At 36.1% G+C, this 17,541-nt stretch overlaps 1 protein-coding gene across 1 annotated transcript; it reads right to left on the reverse strand.

Moving 5' to 3' along the window:
- Positions 1-5,943: 5,943 nt before the first annotated feature.
- Positions 5,944-16,688, reverse strand: LOC121974817 (4-coumarate--CoA ligase-like 1). The gene is made up of 6 exons (XM_042526068.1): positions 15,193-16,688; positions 14,114-14,306; positions 13,487-13,629; positions 7,858-7,925; positions 7,587-7,689; positions 5,944-6,261 (listed from the first exon to the last, which is right to left on the reverse strand). The coding sequence occupies exons 1-6, from the start codon at positions 16,207-16,209 to the stop codon at positions 6,148-6,150; spliced, it is 1,638 nt and encodes a 545-aa protein (XP_042382002.1). The 5' UTR covers positions 16,210-16,688; the 3' UTR covers positions 5,944-6,147.
- Between the last annotated feature and the right edge of the window lie 853 nt (positions 16,689-17,541).

Here is a 17,541-nt window from a genome sequence, read left to right on the forward strand (position 1 = left end):
ATGTAATAAGTTACTAGTAAACAATAGAGAAATAAAAGAGGGGTAGAAGAGGTATTTTCATCAACCTTTTAATGAAGGTTTAGGTGACCAACTTAACTTAGATAATTTAAGTAGGTCAAATGAGCATAGAAATTTTAATTTTTATCATAGAATTCAAACTTCAAAAGTAAAACAAACTTTAAATGGGATGCACAATGAAAAAACTGTTAGACTAGATGATATTCCGATAGCGGTATGGAAGTGTTTAGGGAAACAAGATATTGAATAACTTATAAAATTATTTAACATGATATTGAAAATGAAAAAAAAATACCAGATCAATGGAGAATAAGTAGTCTAGTTTCCTTATATAAGAACAAGGGAGACACACAAAATTGTGCAAACTATAGGGGTATTAAACTAATGAAATATAGCATGAAACTTTGGAAAAAAATAATAGAAAAAAGATTAAAGAAGGAGATCAAAGTGACCGAAAATCAATTTGGATTCATGCATAGAAGATCAACAATAGAAGCTATACATCTTCTTAGACAATTGATTGAAAAATATCAGGAGTAAAAACAAGATCTACACATGGTATTCATTGACTTAGAAAAAATTTATAATAGAGTTCAAAGAGAAATTATATAGAGAATTCTAGAAAAAAGAGGTGTTAGCGTAACATATGTTGAACTAATTAAGGATATATAGGAGGATGTAACGACCAGAGTAAAGACTTCAAGCAGAGTAACTGAAGCATTTCTAATAAAATAGGGTTACATCAAGGATCCGCTCTAACTCTCTATCTTTTTACACTAATTATGGACGAACTCACTGCGCACATTCAAGACACAGTATCATAGTGCATGTTATTTGCAAATGATATTATTTTAGTAGATGAAACACGTGAAGGAGTAAATGCTAAACTAGAATCTTGGCGGGAAACACTAGAAGGGAAAGATTTTAAGCTTAGTAGATTAAAGACAATATATGAAATTTAAGTTTAGGAATATTAGAAGTAACGAGACACTTGTTAATATAGGAGAGGATGAGTTGTCTGGAACCAAGAGATTTAAATATTTAGAATCATTTTTACAAAATGATGGAGGAATTAAGAGAGATATCTTACATAAAATACAAGTAGGATGGTTGAAATGAAGGGGAGCGTTGAGTATTTTATGTGACTGTAAAGTACCTTTAAAACTTAAAGGTAATTTCTATAAAATCGTAGCTAGACCTGCTATGTTATATGGAGCTGAATATTGGGTTATGACTCGAGCACATGAGTAGAAGATGAGTAACAGAGATGAGGATGTTAAGGTGGATGTGTGGATATACAACGATGGGCAAAATAATAAATGAGAATATTAGAGAGAAAGTTGGAGTTACATCTATTGAGGAAAAACTCTGAGAAACACGTTTAAAATCGTACAAGCATGTACTTAGACTACCAATAAATGCTCTAGTTAAGCGAAGTGAAACTATGACAAACACACATATCAAACGAGAAAGAGGGAGACCAAAAAAGACTTGATTAGTAATAATAAAATAGAATAAAATTTATTTAACTATAGATGATGATATAGTAGGAGATAGATAGAGCTCAATGGCGTAAAAAGATTCATATAGCCGACCCCATCTAGTAGGATAAGACTTAGTTATTATTATTGTTGTCTATCCTTGACCTATTTAAATTTTCACTTCTACAATTGTAATGCAGGTAACTTATTTAACACTTGCACACTTAAGAAACATATAAAAAATCATATTATATGCAAACAGAATGTAAAATTGTTATATTTGATGGTAATAGTTTATTGATGAATGTAACAGTGGTGTTTAAATTATCAACAAAACAAAATTAGACGGGTCTTAAAAAATTAAGAGGTCGTTCAACGTATAAAATAATTATGGAAGACTAAATCAGTCAACTAAGGATGTGCGTCAATCAATTGATGTCTGAAGAAAGATTTGCACAACTATTCAAGTTGAACATCCATGTAAGAAGACAAAAGATCCCTGTTTTGGGGCAGCGATCTCATATCAAGCCAAATATTTTTGTGTTAATTCTTGCTGAGATCCCTTTGAGCTCAACATCCAATCTCAGTGTAAACATTTGAAGAATCTTTGTAATTCTCATTGCTTCAGTTTTTCTATTACTGTTGTACTACAAGCTACAACATCCAATCTCAGTGTAAACATTTGAAGAATCTTTGTAATTCTCATTGCTTCAATTTTTCTATTACTGTTGTACTACAAGCTACAAGAAGTTTCTTCGCCTTCAGATTTGGTCCGAGAATGAGGAAATTTATTAGTGGTAGTAAAAAATTAGGTCTAACCTTGGATATAGCAACCCTAGGAAAAGGATCCTCTAGTTTACAAATGCTGGGTCATCTCCTAGTCTAGCATTTACATTGATGGGAGGTTATGATCCCCACCTGTTTAATATGTAGGGGTCATTACCTCCTACCAATCCACCTTTCTTGATCCAAGAGCGGATCAGGAAAGGTGATTCAGAGGATCCCATTCTACTCTGGGGAGTTGTGAACTAAATAAATCACCTGTATTAACATTGTGTGTGGTTATTTCTATATGTCGAAGTCTTCCACTGTACAAAATCTTTCAAGCAAAGCAATCATTGCTATCCACCCTCTCAAGCTCACTCAATTTCTAATAATAGATATCTTGATGGTGGTGGTTAGCACTCCTACCTTGCTCGATCACACCACTTCCCACGAGTTTGAGTTGGATAGAGCTTCTATCTTCTTGTGCTTGGGTGGAACCTAAGCCTATATGTTAAGACCCACCAGCGTGGCCACTCCTCCGAGGATCATGTCAGTGTTGAGCTGAGAGAAAAGAGAATAAAAAGCTATGTTTTCACCGAGAGAAAAGTTTGATGGTGTCTAAGAACTTACCTACATCCTTCAACGCTCGACCTTTTATACTATCGAGCCCGAGCGTCCACGTGGGTTGCCACATCCACATGCAGACTATTAGAAACGTGGGCTAGTGTGGGGCCGCAATCGCCTGCTACTATCAAAGGCATGGGTCAGCATGGGCGGTATAATCTAGTAGGGGTGTAGCATTGACGTTGTATGCCTCCTATCGTACGAAAGTCACGGTTCGCATCTACTGTAGTTAGGACATATGCAGTGGGGAATTTATAACATATAATGTATATAATGTATGTTATAAATTTTTCAATATAAATTTCTTCTCTACTATATAGATAGAGTTTATAATTTTTTTTATAAATCTATATCAAAAATTTGAGATCAGATTTATAAAAAAAATAGTGGAGAGAGAGAGAGGATAGAAAGAGGATTTTAAAAGAAATGAAGTTTTTTAAAAAAAGAGATTTTATAATAATAGAGAATGATTTTTAAAAGAAGTAAGGTTTTTAATTTTTGATGTGATAATGATGTGATAGAGCATAAATTTCTTTAAAAGATTTACGACTATGGATACCCTTAGTGTAAGAGAATAAATTTGGATTTTATAAAAAAATTCAAAGATTTGAAACCTCATAAAAATATTGCTACATGAAAATAGTAGAAAATCTTTTTTTTAAAAAAACACCACCCTAAGTACTATACAATTTGATAAAAGCTAATTTGAACCCATGTCAGAGTCACAACTTGACTTTGTAGGTGAGATATTCTTGATTTCTCATGGCCTAAGTGCGACACGTTGAGGATGTTCTTGGTAGGAAATGCTCCTGTAGCATATCTGGTCAATTAGGGATGTTCTTGAGATGAAGGCAAGGGTGAAGGCTCGTCCGGTCTTTCCGAGGATATTCTCAAATAAGATGTTTTCAAAGCGAAATGCACAACTAAAATCCTATATTCTTTCCAGGGATGTTCCCACATGTGGATGTTCCCAAAGTGAAGTGCATGACTAAAGCCTTATATATTATTTCTAGGGATGTTCTCAATTGGAGATGTTAATAAAGTGAAGTGCATAACTGAAGTTATGTGTTTCTTTCTAGGGATATTGTTGCATGTGAATGTTCCCAAAGTGAAGTGTATACTTAAAATTCCGTGTGACCTTTCCGGAGATGTTCTTGAACAGGGATATTCCAAAAGTGAAGTGCGTGACTGAAATCCCATATGTTATTTTCGGGATGTTCCTATAATTAAGTGCATGAATGAAGTCCTATGTGACATCTCGTCAAGCCTCTTCACATCTGCATGTGCCCGTGCGAGCACTCAAGCATGTGCCTACTTCAGCGTGAGCCCGATCGATCTTAGGTGTGTGCCTTCTCGAGCGTGTGCTCGATCAATCTCAGGCGTGTGCCAAAGTGGATCAATCTATAGTTTTCCGTAGAATCTATTTTGCTACCTACTCAAGGCATAACGAACACATTAATTACCAATCTAAAATCACCTATAATTAATGGTAAATTTGTAACCGCTTAAATGAAACAGCCGATCATTGATGGTCAGTTGTTGGTGGTATAACTTGGGCGACTAGAGACAATGAATGACCATTACTCGACCATTCAATACAACCAAGGATTGGATGCCCTATATAAGAAGGCTCCACCTTGGGCAAAAAGGAGCAACGAGAGCAAATAAGCAGAAGCTTCCATCCACCTTCGTTCCTTATTCTCCTCTTTGTCGAGCGAACCGCTCGACATCTCTTCAGTGATAGTATCTGGATACATACTTGGTTTGCTATAAAAATCAGTGTTTGACTATGTACATTGTATCCTAGAGAAATAAACATCCAACGTGACCTCAAAGCACTGTCAAATAGGACAACTCTATTTTAAAGAAATTATGTCTAACACAGGCATAGATAATGCTTAGCTCTTCTCCCACTCAACAGTCTCGCCTCCTGTCCAGTAACTAGCCAGTCTGCTCAATGATCTTGTATATCCACTCGGCACCTCTCTATCTGGCCTTTCGGCTCAATAGTTTGATACAGGTTCACTTTGTTGGGGTTGCAAGGTTATAAATATAGTCTCATATTGAAAACACATGGAAAAGATCATGGGTTTATAAGAGAAAAGATATCTCCATTGGTATGAGGCCTTTTGGGTAGAACCCAAAAGTAAAATCATGAAGACTTAGATCCAAAGTGGACAAAATCATACAATTGTGGAAATATTTAAATTCTTTTCGATCCTACACATTCCTGACCTTTCGGCTCAATAGTTTGATACAGGTTCACTAGCTCTCTGCCCAGCCATCTAGTTCATCCCACTCGGATCACACATGAGTTAGATCGGCTCAGGCCACTCAATGACTCAGCCCACTCGAGAGTTAGACCCACTTGGGGCACTCAGAGGCCACTGGACTACTTGGCCCTCTTGGGTCACTCAGCAACTCTAGCAGCTCGTCGACCATAACAACTCAACCTTTTTGTCTGCTCAACCTTCCCTAGCAACTTGACCTTTCTACCGGTTCAAACAACCCAACAGCTCACCATAATAACTCAACTTGGCAGCTTGAATTCGATATCTAAGACCATCTTAACAGATAAATCAGAATTTAATTTTTTTAATAAATTTTGAATTCAGATTATTCCCTATAACTCTATAACAATCGTCGTAGTAAGATTGTCTAATAGTTTCCATATTCGTCTGTCTTTGCTTTATTAGGTGGCGGCCCTCCCTTGCAATGTTATTAATCAAGCCTAATTTAGAGTGAGCTACGACTCATTCAACTCGTAGTTAAATAAGCATAAACAAAATTCCAATGCTACAAGCATTTATTTTAACAAATTCCTGACCAATATCACAACTAATCTTACAAATTGTTGACCAGAATAAGAATTTGACACACCCATTATGATAAACTTAGCAATGCTGTTACCATTAGAAGGAAATAATGAAGCTAAAGAGAACTTGCCATCCGGCTACAATATCACAACAGAAAAAATGAATACTATCTATTTTACAAGCCAAGAGACAAACAAACCTCATTGATAACTTTGGGCAGCCAATAAAAAAGATAAAACTTATTGACATTATCACATGCCACTGAAGAGTTCTGCTATTTAACCAATTGGTAAGTTTTTTGAAGCAACATTTAAAAATTGGGCAAACCTTATGGATAAGTTTGGCCAGCCAACAAAAAGGATAGAACTTATTGGCATTATCACAAGAGTTTACACTGAAATTTTTGCTATTTAACCAATTGGCAAGTTTTTCTGAAGCAACATCTACAAATTGGATCTAACTTTCTGAATTAGCTCTCTCCTTAGAATTTTTCCTGAGGCAGATTTAGGCACAGAAGTAACAAATGTAACTCTTCTCAATCTTTTGTAAGGTGCAACCTGTGAATTTTGTCACAGAAAAATGACTCAAGATTCAGGGAGCTCTAGCATCATATAAAAATGTAGTTTGTGGAGTTTGGTCATTTTGAAAATGAAGAAACTTTATATTATTTTCATTATTTCATGCGTCTATCCTATTCATCCTTTTCAATTTATTGCTTTGTTAAACCAGCTCCAATCATCTTGAAACTTGGCTCAAAAAAGATGAATTGAACCTACTCTACAAGCTCCAGAACTAGCATCAGCTAAATAATGGAATTAAAAAAACAGGAAGCGTGGAAATTAATAGATACTTTCATATCCAATAATATGGACGTATCAGCTTAGAGAAAAGACAATAATTACAGTAAACTACCTAGGTTATTAAAGCTTGTCCTGTAAAGCACCATAAACAAAGTAAGACACAGGCTAACCCTAATGTACAAATACCTAAGGAAGCCCTCTTGTTGAGACACCTGAACATTCTCAATTTAAGAAACAGCATATCAAGATTCAACGAGGTAATCACAAATTTACGCTTGAACATTTTCAATCCAGATTTATCCCCAAAATAATGTTTAAGGAAGCATTCATATCCTAGATTCATGTACAAACATTTCCAACAAATCATTTCAGGGTAAATATGGGATATTTTATTGGGGTGTTTTCTAGGAAATGGGGGATTTTTGGGTGCGGTGTTTTTTAATTAGAAGAGTGTTTTTAGGACATTGACCCATTAATTGATTCAAAATGTAGTAAATTACTAAACACCACCTTTGTATCTACACAAACAGTTGCATACTCGGCATCTCCTCTTCAAGCCAGATACTCCAGAAATGTAAAAAAAACTATTTTGTTTAGATGAAGCAGGTATAACTTATAAGTAGTTGCATCAAGATCAAACCTAGCCTTAAGACCAAAATGGTCATCTCTGTTTTAGGCCAATGCTATAATATTGGATGCTTTGTTATGGCCATAAGGATGCCTACGGAGATTCTGGTATCATTTACTGGTGAGTATTTATCAAGCTTGAACAGAGGTTTGAACATCTAACCTGGTGCAAATTCTACGACAGCAACAAGATGATGCAATTAGTAGTTTTGATCTTTCTCAGAATGAAAATATGACCAATTCCATACCTTGCATCCTAGCTGAGGAATAGTCAACTATCTATCCTTGATTTAAACCAAAGATTACTCTAGTCAAATAATTATTGTCAAAGGACCTACCTGAATCTTGTTTTGAATTTTAATTGATGCTGATAAAATTTCATTTTTGTGCAAAAAAGAATGACAATATTCTTTGTAGCAGATAGATAAGCAAAACATTGTGCCTTCCAATAATACCTGCTTTGCAATGAAATCTTGGACATCCAGTTCAGTCAATGAACTGTTGGGAGAACGAACCACATAAGCAATTGGAACCTCCCCAGCTTCGGCATCAGGAAATCTGAGTAAAAATATGAAATAATGTTTGACAAGTATATTTTCCTTCACAAAAGAAGTGTAAGGTATCTAAACCATTTCAAATTAACAAACACAATACTTAATCAGAAGTGATCTTGCCAGATGTTAAATCCAAAAGTAAAAAGAATTTGTATATTAATCTTCGACTTACGGGATTACAACTGAATCTAAAATCTCAGGATGAGAAAGAAGCAACCCTTCTAGTTCAGCAGGTGCAACCTATAAAAGTCAGAAACTTAGGTGCATGTTAGACTGTTATAAAACATACCAATATTGATTTTGTACATGTTTAAGCAAGTGGTAATGCTAACATCATTCTTTTGCAACATTAGCTAGTTGATTAACACTATCAAAAGATAAGGAGAGAGATTTGGAAATAAAATAAAATTAATAAAAACAGGAAAAAAAATGATAAGAAAGAAACTTCCAAGAAGCTATCTCAGGATGGAAATTTTCCACTATTGATGTAGTATGACTTCACAAAATTCTATCCCCAAGGTAAGATGATGTCTATTGCATTGAATTGACAAGCTTCTATTGCTAAACAACTCTCAACTTTTTGGAACCAAACTCAGCATTGTAGAAGAAGAAACTTTGTAGAATACTTACGGCAATTTGAATGGAAGCTCTCACTCTCTTTTTATAGAGCTTTGACTCTACTTAAAAGATTGTGCCTTTTTGTGAGTACCTCATCCAAAGAGGCATAACCATATGGACTCATCTCTTCTTCTTTTTATTGTTTTTCTTCTTCATTAGAATATATATACCAATCTCTCAATTATTTTCTAATAATATATTTAGAAAGAAATATCTAAGTATCTATTTGGCTTATGAACTTGTGTACTTCCATATAGTGAATCTTAGTTCTAAAGGCAACACATAATGGGCTTTCATTAAACCTTCTTAGCAAGTACCCAGATTTTACCAAGTAACCCTTTAAGAAACAGTCTCATAAAGTTTAGGAAAAAAAAAATACTGTAATGCATTTTGATAATTACATGTATTTATAAACTTAAACATAAAAATTAATCATGACTTCATGACTAATTCTATCTAAAACATAGGCATGACACTAAGTATATGTTAGACTAAATTATATCTTTTATTCTATCTAAGACTCTTTCTCATGTTGAACTATCTTCAGAGGTAACTAGTTATAGTAGGCATTGTTCCATGCGAGCTATTGTGGATCTTATTCTCTTCCACCTTAAGACATACTTATTGAACTCTATTTCAAGATTCAATATCTCAAGCCGTGTCGAAATTTCGGTCTTTAACTGGAATGATACTGTTTCAATATCATGCCGATGTTCCGATGTTATCAATAATGGATTGGAGTTGAAGGAGATGAAGCATAAGAAGGAGACTTAGACTCATTGTCTATGTTGAGCATGATTTTAAATCTTATATCATGCAAGGTGAAAGAGTTGAAACATATAGAAAAAAAAGGGCAGCCCGGTGCACGAAGCTCTCGTCATGCGCGGTCCCGTGAAAAGATCCATTGTACACAGTCTTACTCTGCTTTTTGCAAGAAGTTGTTTCCAGGATTCGAACCCGTGACCTTTGTGGTCACATGGTAAAGTTTTATTTCCAAGATTCGAACCCGTGACATTTTTGGTCACATGGCAACAACTTTACCGTTGTGCCAAGGTTCCCCTTCAAAGAGTTGAAACATATCCTTCCGATAAATTACTAAAACTCGATACCACTCAACACAAACATATCCTTCCTTTGCTTCATCTCCTTCCACCTTCAATTGTCACCAACACTATGCATTGAAGTGTCGGCATGATATTAGAACAATATATTTTCAGTTAAAGACTGAAACTATGGCACGACTCAAGATTTTGAACCTTGACGTCAAGTGGTATTGAGTTTCGGTGATTCATCGGAACGATACATTTTGACTGTTTCTCTCGAGACAATATTTGATTTCAAACCCTGCTCTATTTATTAACAATTGAAAATAATCAAGGTAGTTTTGCAAATAGGTATAATCTCCACAATTGTGAAAACTACCAAAAGAAATAATTGATAAATCACAATAACAACTATAGGTATACTAAGGAAAAAAGAACCCTATTTTTCTAGTTCCTATGATGAACTTAGAGCTCATTAACAAGAAGAATTAGTGTACATAGTCGTCTGCACAAGCCTTTATTATTTTGATAGAGGCTAAATTAACATGTCATTGGTTTAAAAGTTCTTATCGAAGTTCACTATTGTAAGTACCCTGGGTAAGTTTTACTGTGATTAACCAGATTAAGTTAGGTCCTGGTCTTTTGATCCTTGTGTCTAAGTGTGTAGGAACTTAGAAACGCAAGAAATCGAGCGAAAGACGCATTGGACTAGAAAGATGGCATGGGAATCGAGTTGACGGGCTCGGTGCATTCGAGGGAAGAGAAGCTGCGGAAGAGTACATCAGTGGAGCGAGAAGGATGCGCATGAGGCTTCCGAGGGACAAGAAGCCTGAGCGGAAGATTGCTCAAGGAGAAAGTCGAAGTTGGGTTCGGATGAGCTCAACTCTGGAAGGCCGGAGCATCACCCAAGCGATCGGAGAAACAACCAGCGATTGGAGAAGGCGCCGAACAGCCAACACTTGGTTGACTAGTTCGGGCGCCGGGACCACCAAAAGGTGTTGAACAGGCTCATCGTCACAGAGGATCACATTTCGAGTCCACGTTAGCAATGGTCCAGGCACCGGACATGGCCCAAGCGCCTGGACATGAACAAATTATATCTTCCAGCCATTGCGTGGAGATAGAGTTTGCCTCATTGGAGGCGCTCGGATTACCATCCAGACACTAGGAGTCTGCCACATGAGCAACGGATAAATTTGACTATAGCACTATAAATAGAACCCTGGTTCACTTAGTTTGCACACAACGCTTATTGTACTTTCATTTCCACACTCTGTACTTTCGTTTCTATTCTTCAACACTTTCACGAGCCTCCTTCGCCTCCGAGGATTCGCTCGTAGAAGGAGACAGTAGTGAGCTTTCTTTGTCTTAGAGTAGCAATCTTTTGATTGCAAACCAAGTAAACCCAGTTGTCTTGTACTCTTTTTTTATTTCATTCTAATTTGATTAAGTGCTTATCTAATTCCATTCGAAAGTTTAGAAGAGTACTTTTGTAATTTCAGGCAATTCACCCCCTCTTGCCGGCCGTCAAGAGACCAATAATTGATATCAAAGCAAGGACACTTCAGAAGAACTAACCACCGACTAAAGTACACAAGAAATGGTTGGAGCTAGCATCCATCCATCAAAATTCGAGGGAGACTTCGCGATCTAAAAGAAAAAGATGGAGATATTTTTTAAGATTGATTTTGAAATTATGTTAATTATCAAATATGGATTTGTAGCACCCAAAGATCAGCACGACAACGAAAAAGAACACCTTTGGAGCAAAAAGGAGCAAGCCGACTTCATAGCAAAGGGCAAATCATAATTCTATCTGTTGAACGTTTTACTACCACAAGAAGTCATATGGATAGGAGCCTACGAGTCAGCTAAAGAGCTCTAGGAGAAGTTCCTAGAGCTGTACGAAGAGACCTCGGAGGCGAAACTCGTAAGATGGGATTTGCTCCGGAACCAACTTAGCAACCTCCGAATGGAAGGTGAAATAGTCATACATCTACACTCAAGGATCAAGGAGTTGATCACCGGACTCACGAATCTTGGAGAAATGGTAACAAACCGAGATTCGTTAAGGTATACTTTAAATGCATTTTCGAGAACACCCGAGTGGACATCTATAGTTGACTCCTTTTACATCTCTAAGGACCTCGAAATGAGTACATTAGAAAATTTATTTTCTACTTTTGAACTTCACGAATCGAGATGTGTAGCTTAAAGAAGAAAAGACAACTCAAAACCTAGCACTAAAAGCTAACCAGAAAGGTGAACTAGATTCAGACACAGCACTCGACGAAGACAAAGCTGCATTTATGGTAAGAAAATTTAGTAAATTCCCTAAGTCTAACAAATTTAACAAGTTGCGGCTAAAAAGCTTTTACGAAGCAAACTAAAGGTGCAGTGCTATAATTGCCAAGAAGAAGGGCACGTTAAGGACAACTGCCTAAAACTTTAAGAAGAAAGACAAGAACAAAAGGCCAACGAGAACGAAGCACAAGAACCTAAAGGCGACGTGGGACCAATCGTCATCAGAGCCAGAGATAGAAGCCTACGCCGGACTTGCACTGATAGCAAGTCACCAAGAAGACGACGAATCAAGCTCATCCGAAATGAGCATCGAGAGCATCGACGAAAGGGGAGATACTTCAAAGGAAAGCAGCAATGAAGGGAGAGCGTCGAATAACGAGATCGATAAGATAAGTGAGGTACGTTCTTTACCTTCTGATAAATTGTACAAATTTGTTAAAATGCTTTCTAAAAGTTCTTGTCAATTAGAAACAGAAAATGAAAAATTAAAAAAGGAAAACTTAGAATTAAGAGTAAACTTAGCTAAATTATGTCGATTAGAAGATTTCAACAAATTAAAAATTGAAAATAAAAAATTAAAGGATCAAAACGATCATTTATTCACATGTTCAAAATTCTAGGAACTATCAAGAGCTAAATTAGTATTTTAAATATCACAAGGGCCAAATTAGAAAAACAATAAGAAAATATATTCCAAGGAAATTCCTGATTAATCCAGTAGGTAAGAATCTATATTGGGTTCTTAATGCTTAGGTTGAATCTTTATGCATGTTGTAATTCTAAGTTGCCTTAATATTTTCTTTGCATGCTTAAAATTGTCTAATTTTTCAAATAATTTATTTCGTATCTTTTTTGTTCGAAAGTAATTAGACTTTAATTTTTTCGTTAAAAAGGAAAAAAAAAGAATTTATTACTTATCCGTAGGAAAATTTTGAGAATTTTTGACCATTGAATAATTTTTTTAACGAAAATCAAATTTTAATATTTAAAAAGGTTTCGCGAGCTATTTTTATAAAAATTTATTTTTCTATGATAAAATATTATGCTTTCTGTTAAAACAAATTTTTTCAATGTTTTTTGATCGTTATCTAATTTAATCTAAATTATTTACCGAAACCAATGTTTCTATAATTAAAAATTATCTAGACATTATTTTTGACAACTTTAATTTTTTTGTGGATAAACATTAAAATTTATATATTCAGAAAAATTATCACGATTTTTAGATATCGGATTCTATTTTTAGACATTAAACTTTGAAAATTATTATTTCTGAATAGAAAATTTATACTAGCTAAAATAAATATGTATTTTTTGTCAAAAAATATTTTTGATCTTTATGCCTCTGTTTGGCCACCAGGAATATTTTCAATATTTTTCAAAACTTAAAAAAAAATTTAAATTATTTTTTGGCAAATCTGGTCTATAATTCCTATAATTTGGATATTCAAAAATAATACTTGAAAATTTTCAAAAGATATCTATAATTCCCTTGTCAGCCGTCAAGGGACCAGCAACTATGAATTGGTTTAAATTGTCCTTTATGGCTATAATGGAGACTAGATCAAGGTGTCATTTGTTTAACAAAAGTTCTTATCGAAGTTCAATATGAATCTTTAGGTACTTATTATTAGATTTATGGCACTATCTAATGATAGGAAGTATTACAAAGGAAATTTGTTCTAGGGAGTATTACAAAGGCAAATTAATGAATTGGGTTCTTAGCTGAAAGTTGTCTAATATACTATCTCAAAGGTTGTTATAAAATCAAATTACTATCTCAAATATACGATACAATCAAGTTCCAAAAGTAAATTTGAATCACAGAAAACTTACCTGAAAGCCCTTGTACTTGATAAGTTCTTTTATTCTATCAACAACAAATAGCTGCCCCTTCTCATCAAAATAACCAAGATCACCACTATGTAACCACCCCTCCCTTAAAGTTAAATTTGTTGCTTGTGGGTTGTTATGATACTCTGCATATATTTATCAATTGAAGAACTTAGATGCAAAATTCGAAGAGATTCTTGGGATACTAAAAATCAAGATTGTTGTACAAGTCAGAACATATGTTGAAATGCTATATACCAGATTGTACATGCAAAGACATATGTAACTTCAAAATGAAAACATATCATAGCATACAATTGATAGCAATATGCACAAAAAGGATTCTTCGAAAAAGAAAACAAAGAACCACTGAACTGCAGTTGATACGTTAAAGATTGTGTTGGTTTTTGGAAGTATTTTGTAGAACAGAAATGTTTTCAGAAATAGACTGTTAAAGAGGGAAGCATTTTTAAAAAAAAAATATATATTTTCTTTTGAATATATCTATGATCTCTAGGTCACTTTTAATTTAAAAGAATTTTTATTCAGTCTTAATCATAAATAAGAGGAACTTTCACCTAAGGCAAATATGTGGACTAACCTACTCAAGAAACTGAGAGCATTTTTTACCTTTCATTATGTTTGGCCCACGAAAGCACAACTCCCCGACTTCATTAGGCGGAAGAAGTTTCAATGTATCGACATTGACAACTTTAGCCTCCAAATGTGACACAAGTTTCCCCGTTGAACCATATTTACGAACTTCTCCCTTGGTAGGATCCTCTTTTGATATAATTCCACAAGTCTCTGTCATACCATATCCCTGTTTAAAGAGGAAACGAAGAATCAATATAGAATTTTTGGCCAAGAGTAGCACGATGGTAATTGGCCAAACACAAATGGCCACTTCCAATGACTTAAGCAGGATATATCATACATGGGAATAGAAGCATATTTATAATTGTATGAACGAGTAGCAAGGAATATGTCTTATCTGTTCTTCTCTTGGACCTATCTTACTAAGTTACAGTAGTACAGATCTATATTTTTCTGACTAAATCTTGAATGATAAAGCAATTAATCTGAAAATTCTGCCTTAACTGAAACAACACTTTCTCCACAATAAGAGTATCTTGAGCAAGCTTGAGGTTTAAGCACGAGGGGGGTTCAATTTTCATGGTAGTATTTAAATACTCAAGAACTAGGAGGCTGCTTGTGGAAGTTGGGATGTAGTATAATTCTCACAATTTTTTTTTAATAGAACTAGAATATAACTAGAATCCAGAATAGAACCAGAACCAAAAACCAAAAACCAAAAACCAAAAACTAGAAAACCAAAAACCAGAACCCAAAAGTTAGAATCCAAAAAGCTAGAAACCAGAAAGAAACTAGAAACACAACCCAGAGACCAAACAAACTCAAATCAGACAACTCAAAGAGACGAACAAATTGACAAACTAACAAACCAAACCAAACAAACAATCTGACAGGCAAACCAGACCAGACAGACAAAGCACTATCTAAGCAGGTGCTCTCTAATCTCAAAGTATGGTATCCAAACTGTAAATAATAATAATAAAAAAAAAAAAAATCTATCCACCACTTGGAGAGGGAGTATTGAAATATTCAACAAATTATTATTATATTTTAGAAAGTATAAAAAAATATAACAGTCTAAAAAGAATATAACAAGAAATGTGATCGTTTACCTGGATGATTATGGCGCTGGGTAAGTTCTTGGAGACGTCCTCCATTACATCCTTACCTAAAGGTGCGGCACCAGAACCTACAAATTTAAGCGAGCTGAGATCATATTTAGTCATTTTCCCCTGCTTAGCAAGTGCGATCATCACAGGCGGCACGCAAAAAAAATGTGTAACCCTGTACTTCTCGAGTGCCTTCAATGTTGCTTCCATCTCGAACCTTGCCATGGATACAATGGCGTCGCCCCTCTGCAACTGAGCGTAGGTAATCACAGACAAGCCAAATATGTGGAACATTGGCAAGAAGCATAGGAAGGTGTTCGGGCCCTCGCCTCTTGCATCTTGATCCGCCGTCACCATGAGGGCGGTGTTTATGAAGTTCCGGTGCGTCAGGACGACGCCCTTGCTCGCTCCAGTTGTCCCTGACGAGTACAGAAGTGCCGCGACGTCCGACTGGTACACCGACGGCAGAGAGAACCCGGACGGAATCGGATAGGACACGAGGTCGGAGAAGTATGTGAAGGGGGAAACGGGGGCAAGGGACGATGCGAAACCTTTGGGGCCGATGATGACCGCTGGGAGGTGTAAGGCGGCAGCTTTCGGCCAGAGATCAGGGACAGTGACAACGAGCTTGGGGCAGGAATCGCTGACCTGCTTAGAGAGCTCTTGAATGGTGTATGCGGGGTTGACGGTGGTGACGACGGCCCCAAGCGAGAGGATAGCAAGGAAGGCGACCGGGTAATGAAGGGAATTGGGGGCGAAGATGAGGATGACGTCGCCCTTGCGGAGGCCGCAGGCGGAGGCTAATCCGAAGGCGGCGGAGAGGACTGCAGATCGGAGCTCGGAAAAGGATAAGGTAGCCCCGGAATCGGCATCGGCGACGGCGAGACGGTCGGGGAACGCGGCGGCGTCACGGAAGAGGAAGGGGACCATGGAGAGGGCGGGGTCTGAGGGGACGGCGATCGTCGGTTTGAGGGAACGGTAGACTCCGTCGGGCCCGTAGCCGGAACTAGCTATCGTCATCGTCGCAACCAACAAAGATGGAATCTTCGATTGATGCTTGATGCACGGGAGAGAAGATAACAGTGGATATTAAAAAGGGGAAAATAAATTATTACTAAAATTTAAATTATCTCTTTCTTTATCGATGAAGACAAGTTTGCCAAAATGAGCTTTCACGAGCTGTAGTTGCTGAAACAAGAGGCTCCTTGACAAAACGTGCACCCGAAAAAAGCTTGCCAAAATTAATAGTTTTTTTGCTTTTTCAAAGGAGGTGAAAAGATATCACCATCTCAGTTTCCTTACATCAGAAGCGAGGAGAGAAGAAGGCTCAAAATTGCGCTTGCGGAGCACGGTCGTCCTTATTCGTATTTACGCATGCTTGGTTTTTTTCATCCGGTCGCTTTCATCCCAGAAATAATCCTCCTAAAATAAATATTGTCATAAATGATCATACAATCATTTTAAAACGGCAATTTACCAAATCACACACCTAGATATCTTAATTGATCAAAAGATGTATACTACTTTCATATTTACTAAAGGACGCACTTTTTCAAATGCACTTCCCATTTTATCCTTCTGACCAATCAAACTTTTTTTTTATCGTTTTTCTTTTCTCCCTCTTCTCTTTCCTATCTCCTCTTTCTTCAACGACATTTAAAATTTAGTTAATTTTTTGATAACATTTTAATACATTTAGATAAGTTAAAATAAACTATGAATAGTAAATTTGAACTCCTTGCAACATCAGGAATCTACAGGAACTGAAATGGTGTAATCTGAGGTCTCTAGGTCCATCAGTAGATTTCGGTCAAAACCCACTGATAGACCTAGAGAGCTCCGAGTTCAAATTTGCTATCCATTATTTATTTTGACTTTTAGAATGTGTTGAAATACAAGAAGAAAGAATCAACAAAAACAATTCATATCAGGCCTAACGTGGAGCCTTTTTGCTGATTCTTTCTTCTTGTATTTTAACACCTTCTAAAAGTCAAAATAAATAATGGATAGCAAATTTGAATTCCTTGCAACACCAGAAATCCATAGAAACTGAAATGGGTGCAATCGGAGCTCTCTAGGTCCATCAGTGGGTTTCGACAAGAAGAAAGAATCAGCAAAAAGACTCCACGTTAGGCCTGATATGAATTGTTTTTGCTGATTCTTTCTTCTTTTATTTCAACACCTTCTAAAAGTTTAGGTCCATCAGTGGGTTTTGACCGAAACCCACTGATGGACCTAGAGACCTCAGATTACACCCATTTCAGTTCCTGTAGATTCCTGATGTTGCAAGGAGTTCAAATTTGCTATTCATAGTTTATTTTGACTTTTAGAAAGTGTTAAAATATAAGAAGA

This window comes from Zingiber officinale, chromosome 4B, assembly GCF_018446385.1.
Source record: "Zingiber officinale cultivar Zhangliang chromosome 4B, Zo_v1.1, whole genome shotgun sequence".
Taxonomy (NCBI): Eukaryota; Viridiplantae; Streptophyta; class Magnoliopsida; order Zingiberales; family Zingiberaceae; genus Zingiber; species Zingiber officinale.

Bases quoted from the DNA above. Each gene is read 5' to 3' on its own strand.
- LOC121974817 (XM_042526068.1), bottom strand. From the start codon at position 16,209: ATGACGATAGCTAGTTCCGGCTACGGGCCCGACGGAGTCTACCGTTCC. The intron at 7,926-13,486 runs GTAAGTTTTCTG...TGACTTTTATAG, and splicing joins TCAAGTACAAGGGCTTTCAG to GTTGCACCTGCTGAACTAGA. The intron at 6,262-7,586 runs GTATTATTGGAA...CAAAATTCACAG, and splicing joins AAGATTTCATTGCAAAGCAG to GTTGCACCTTACAAAAGATT.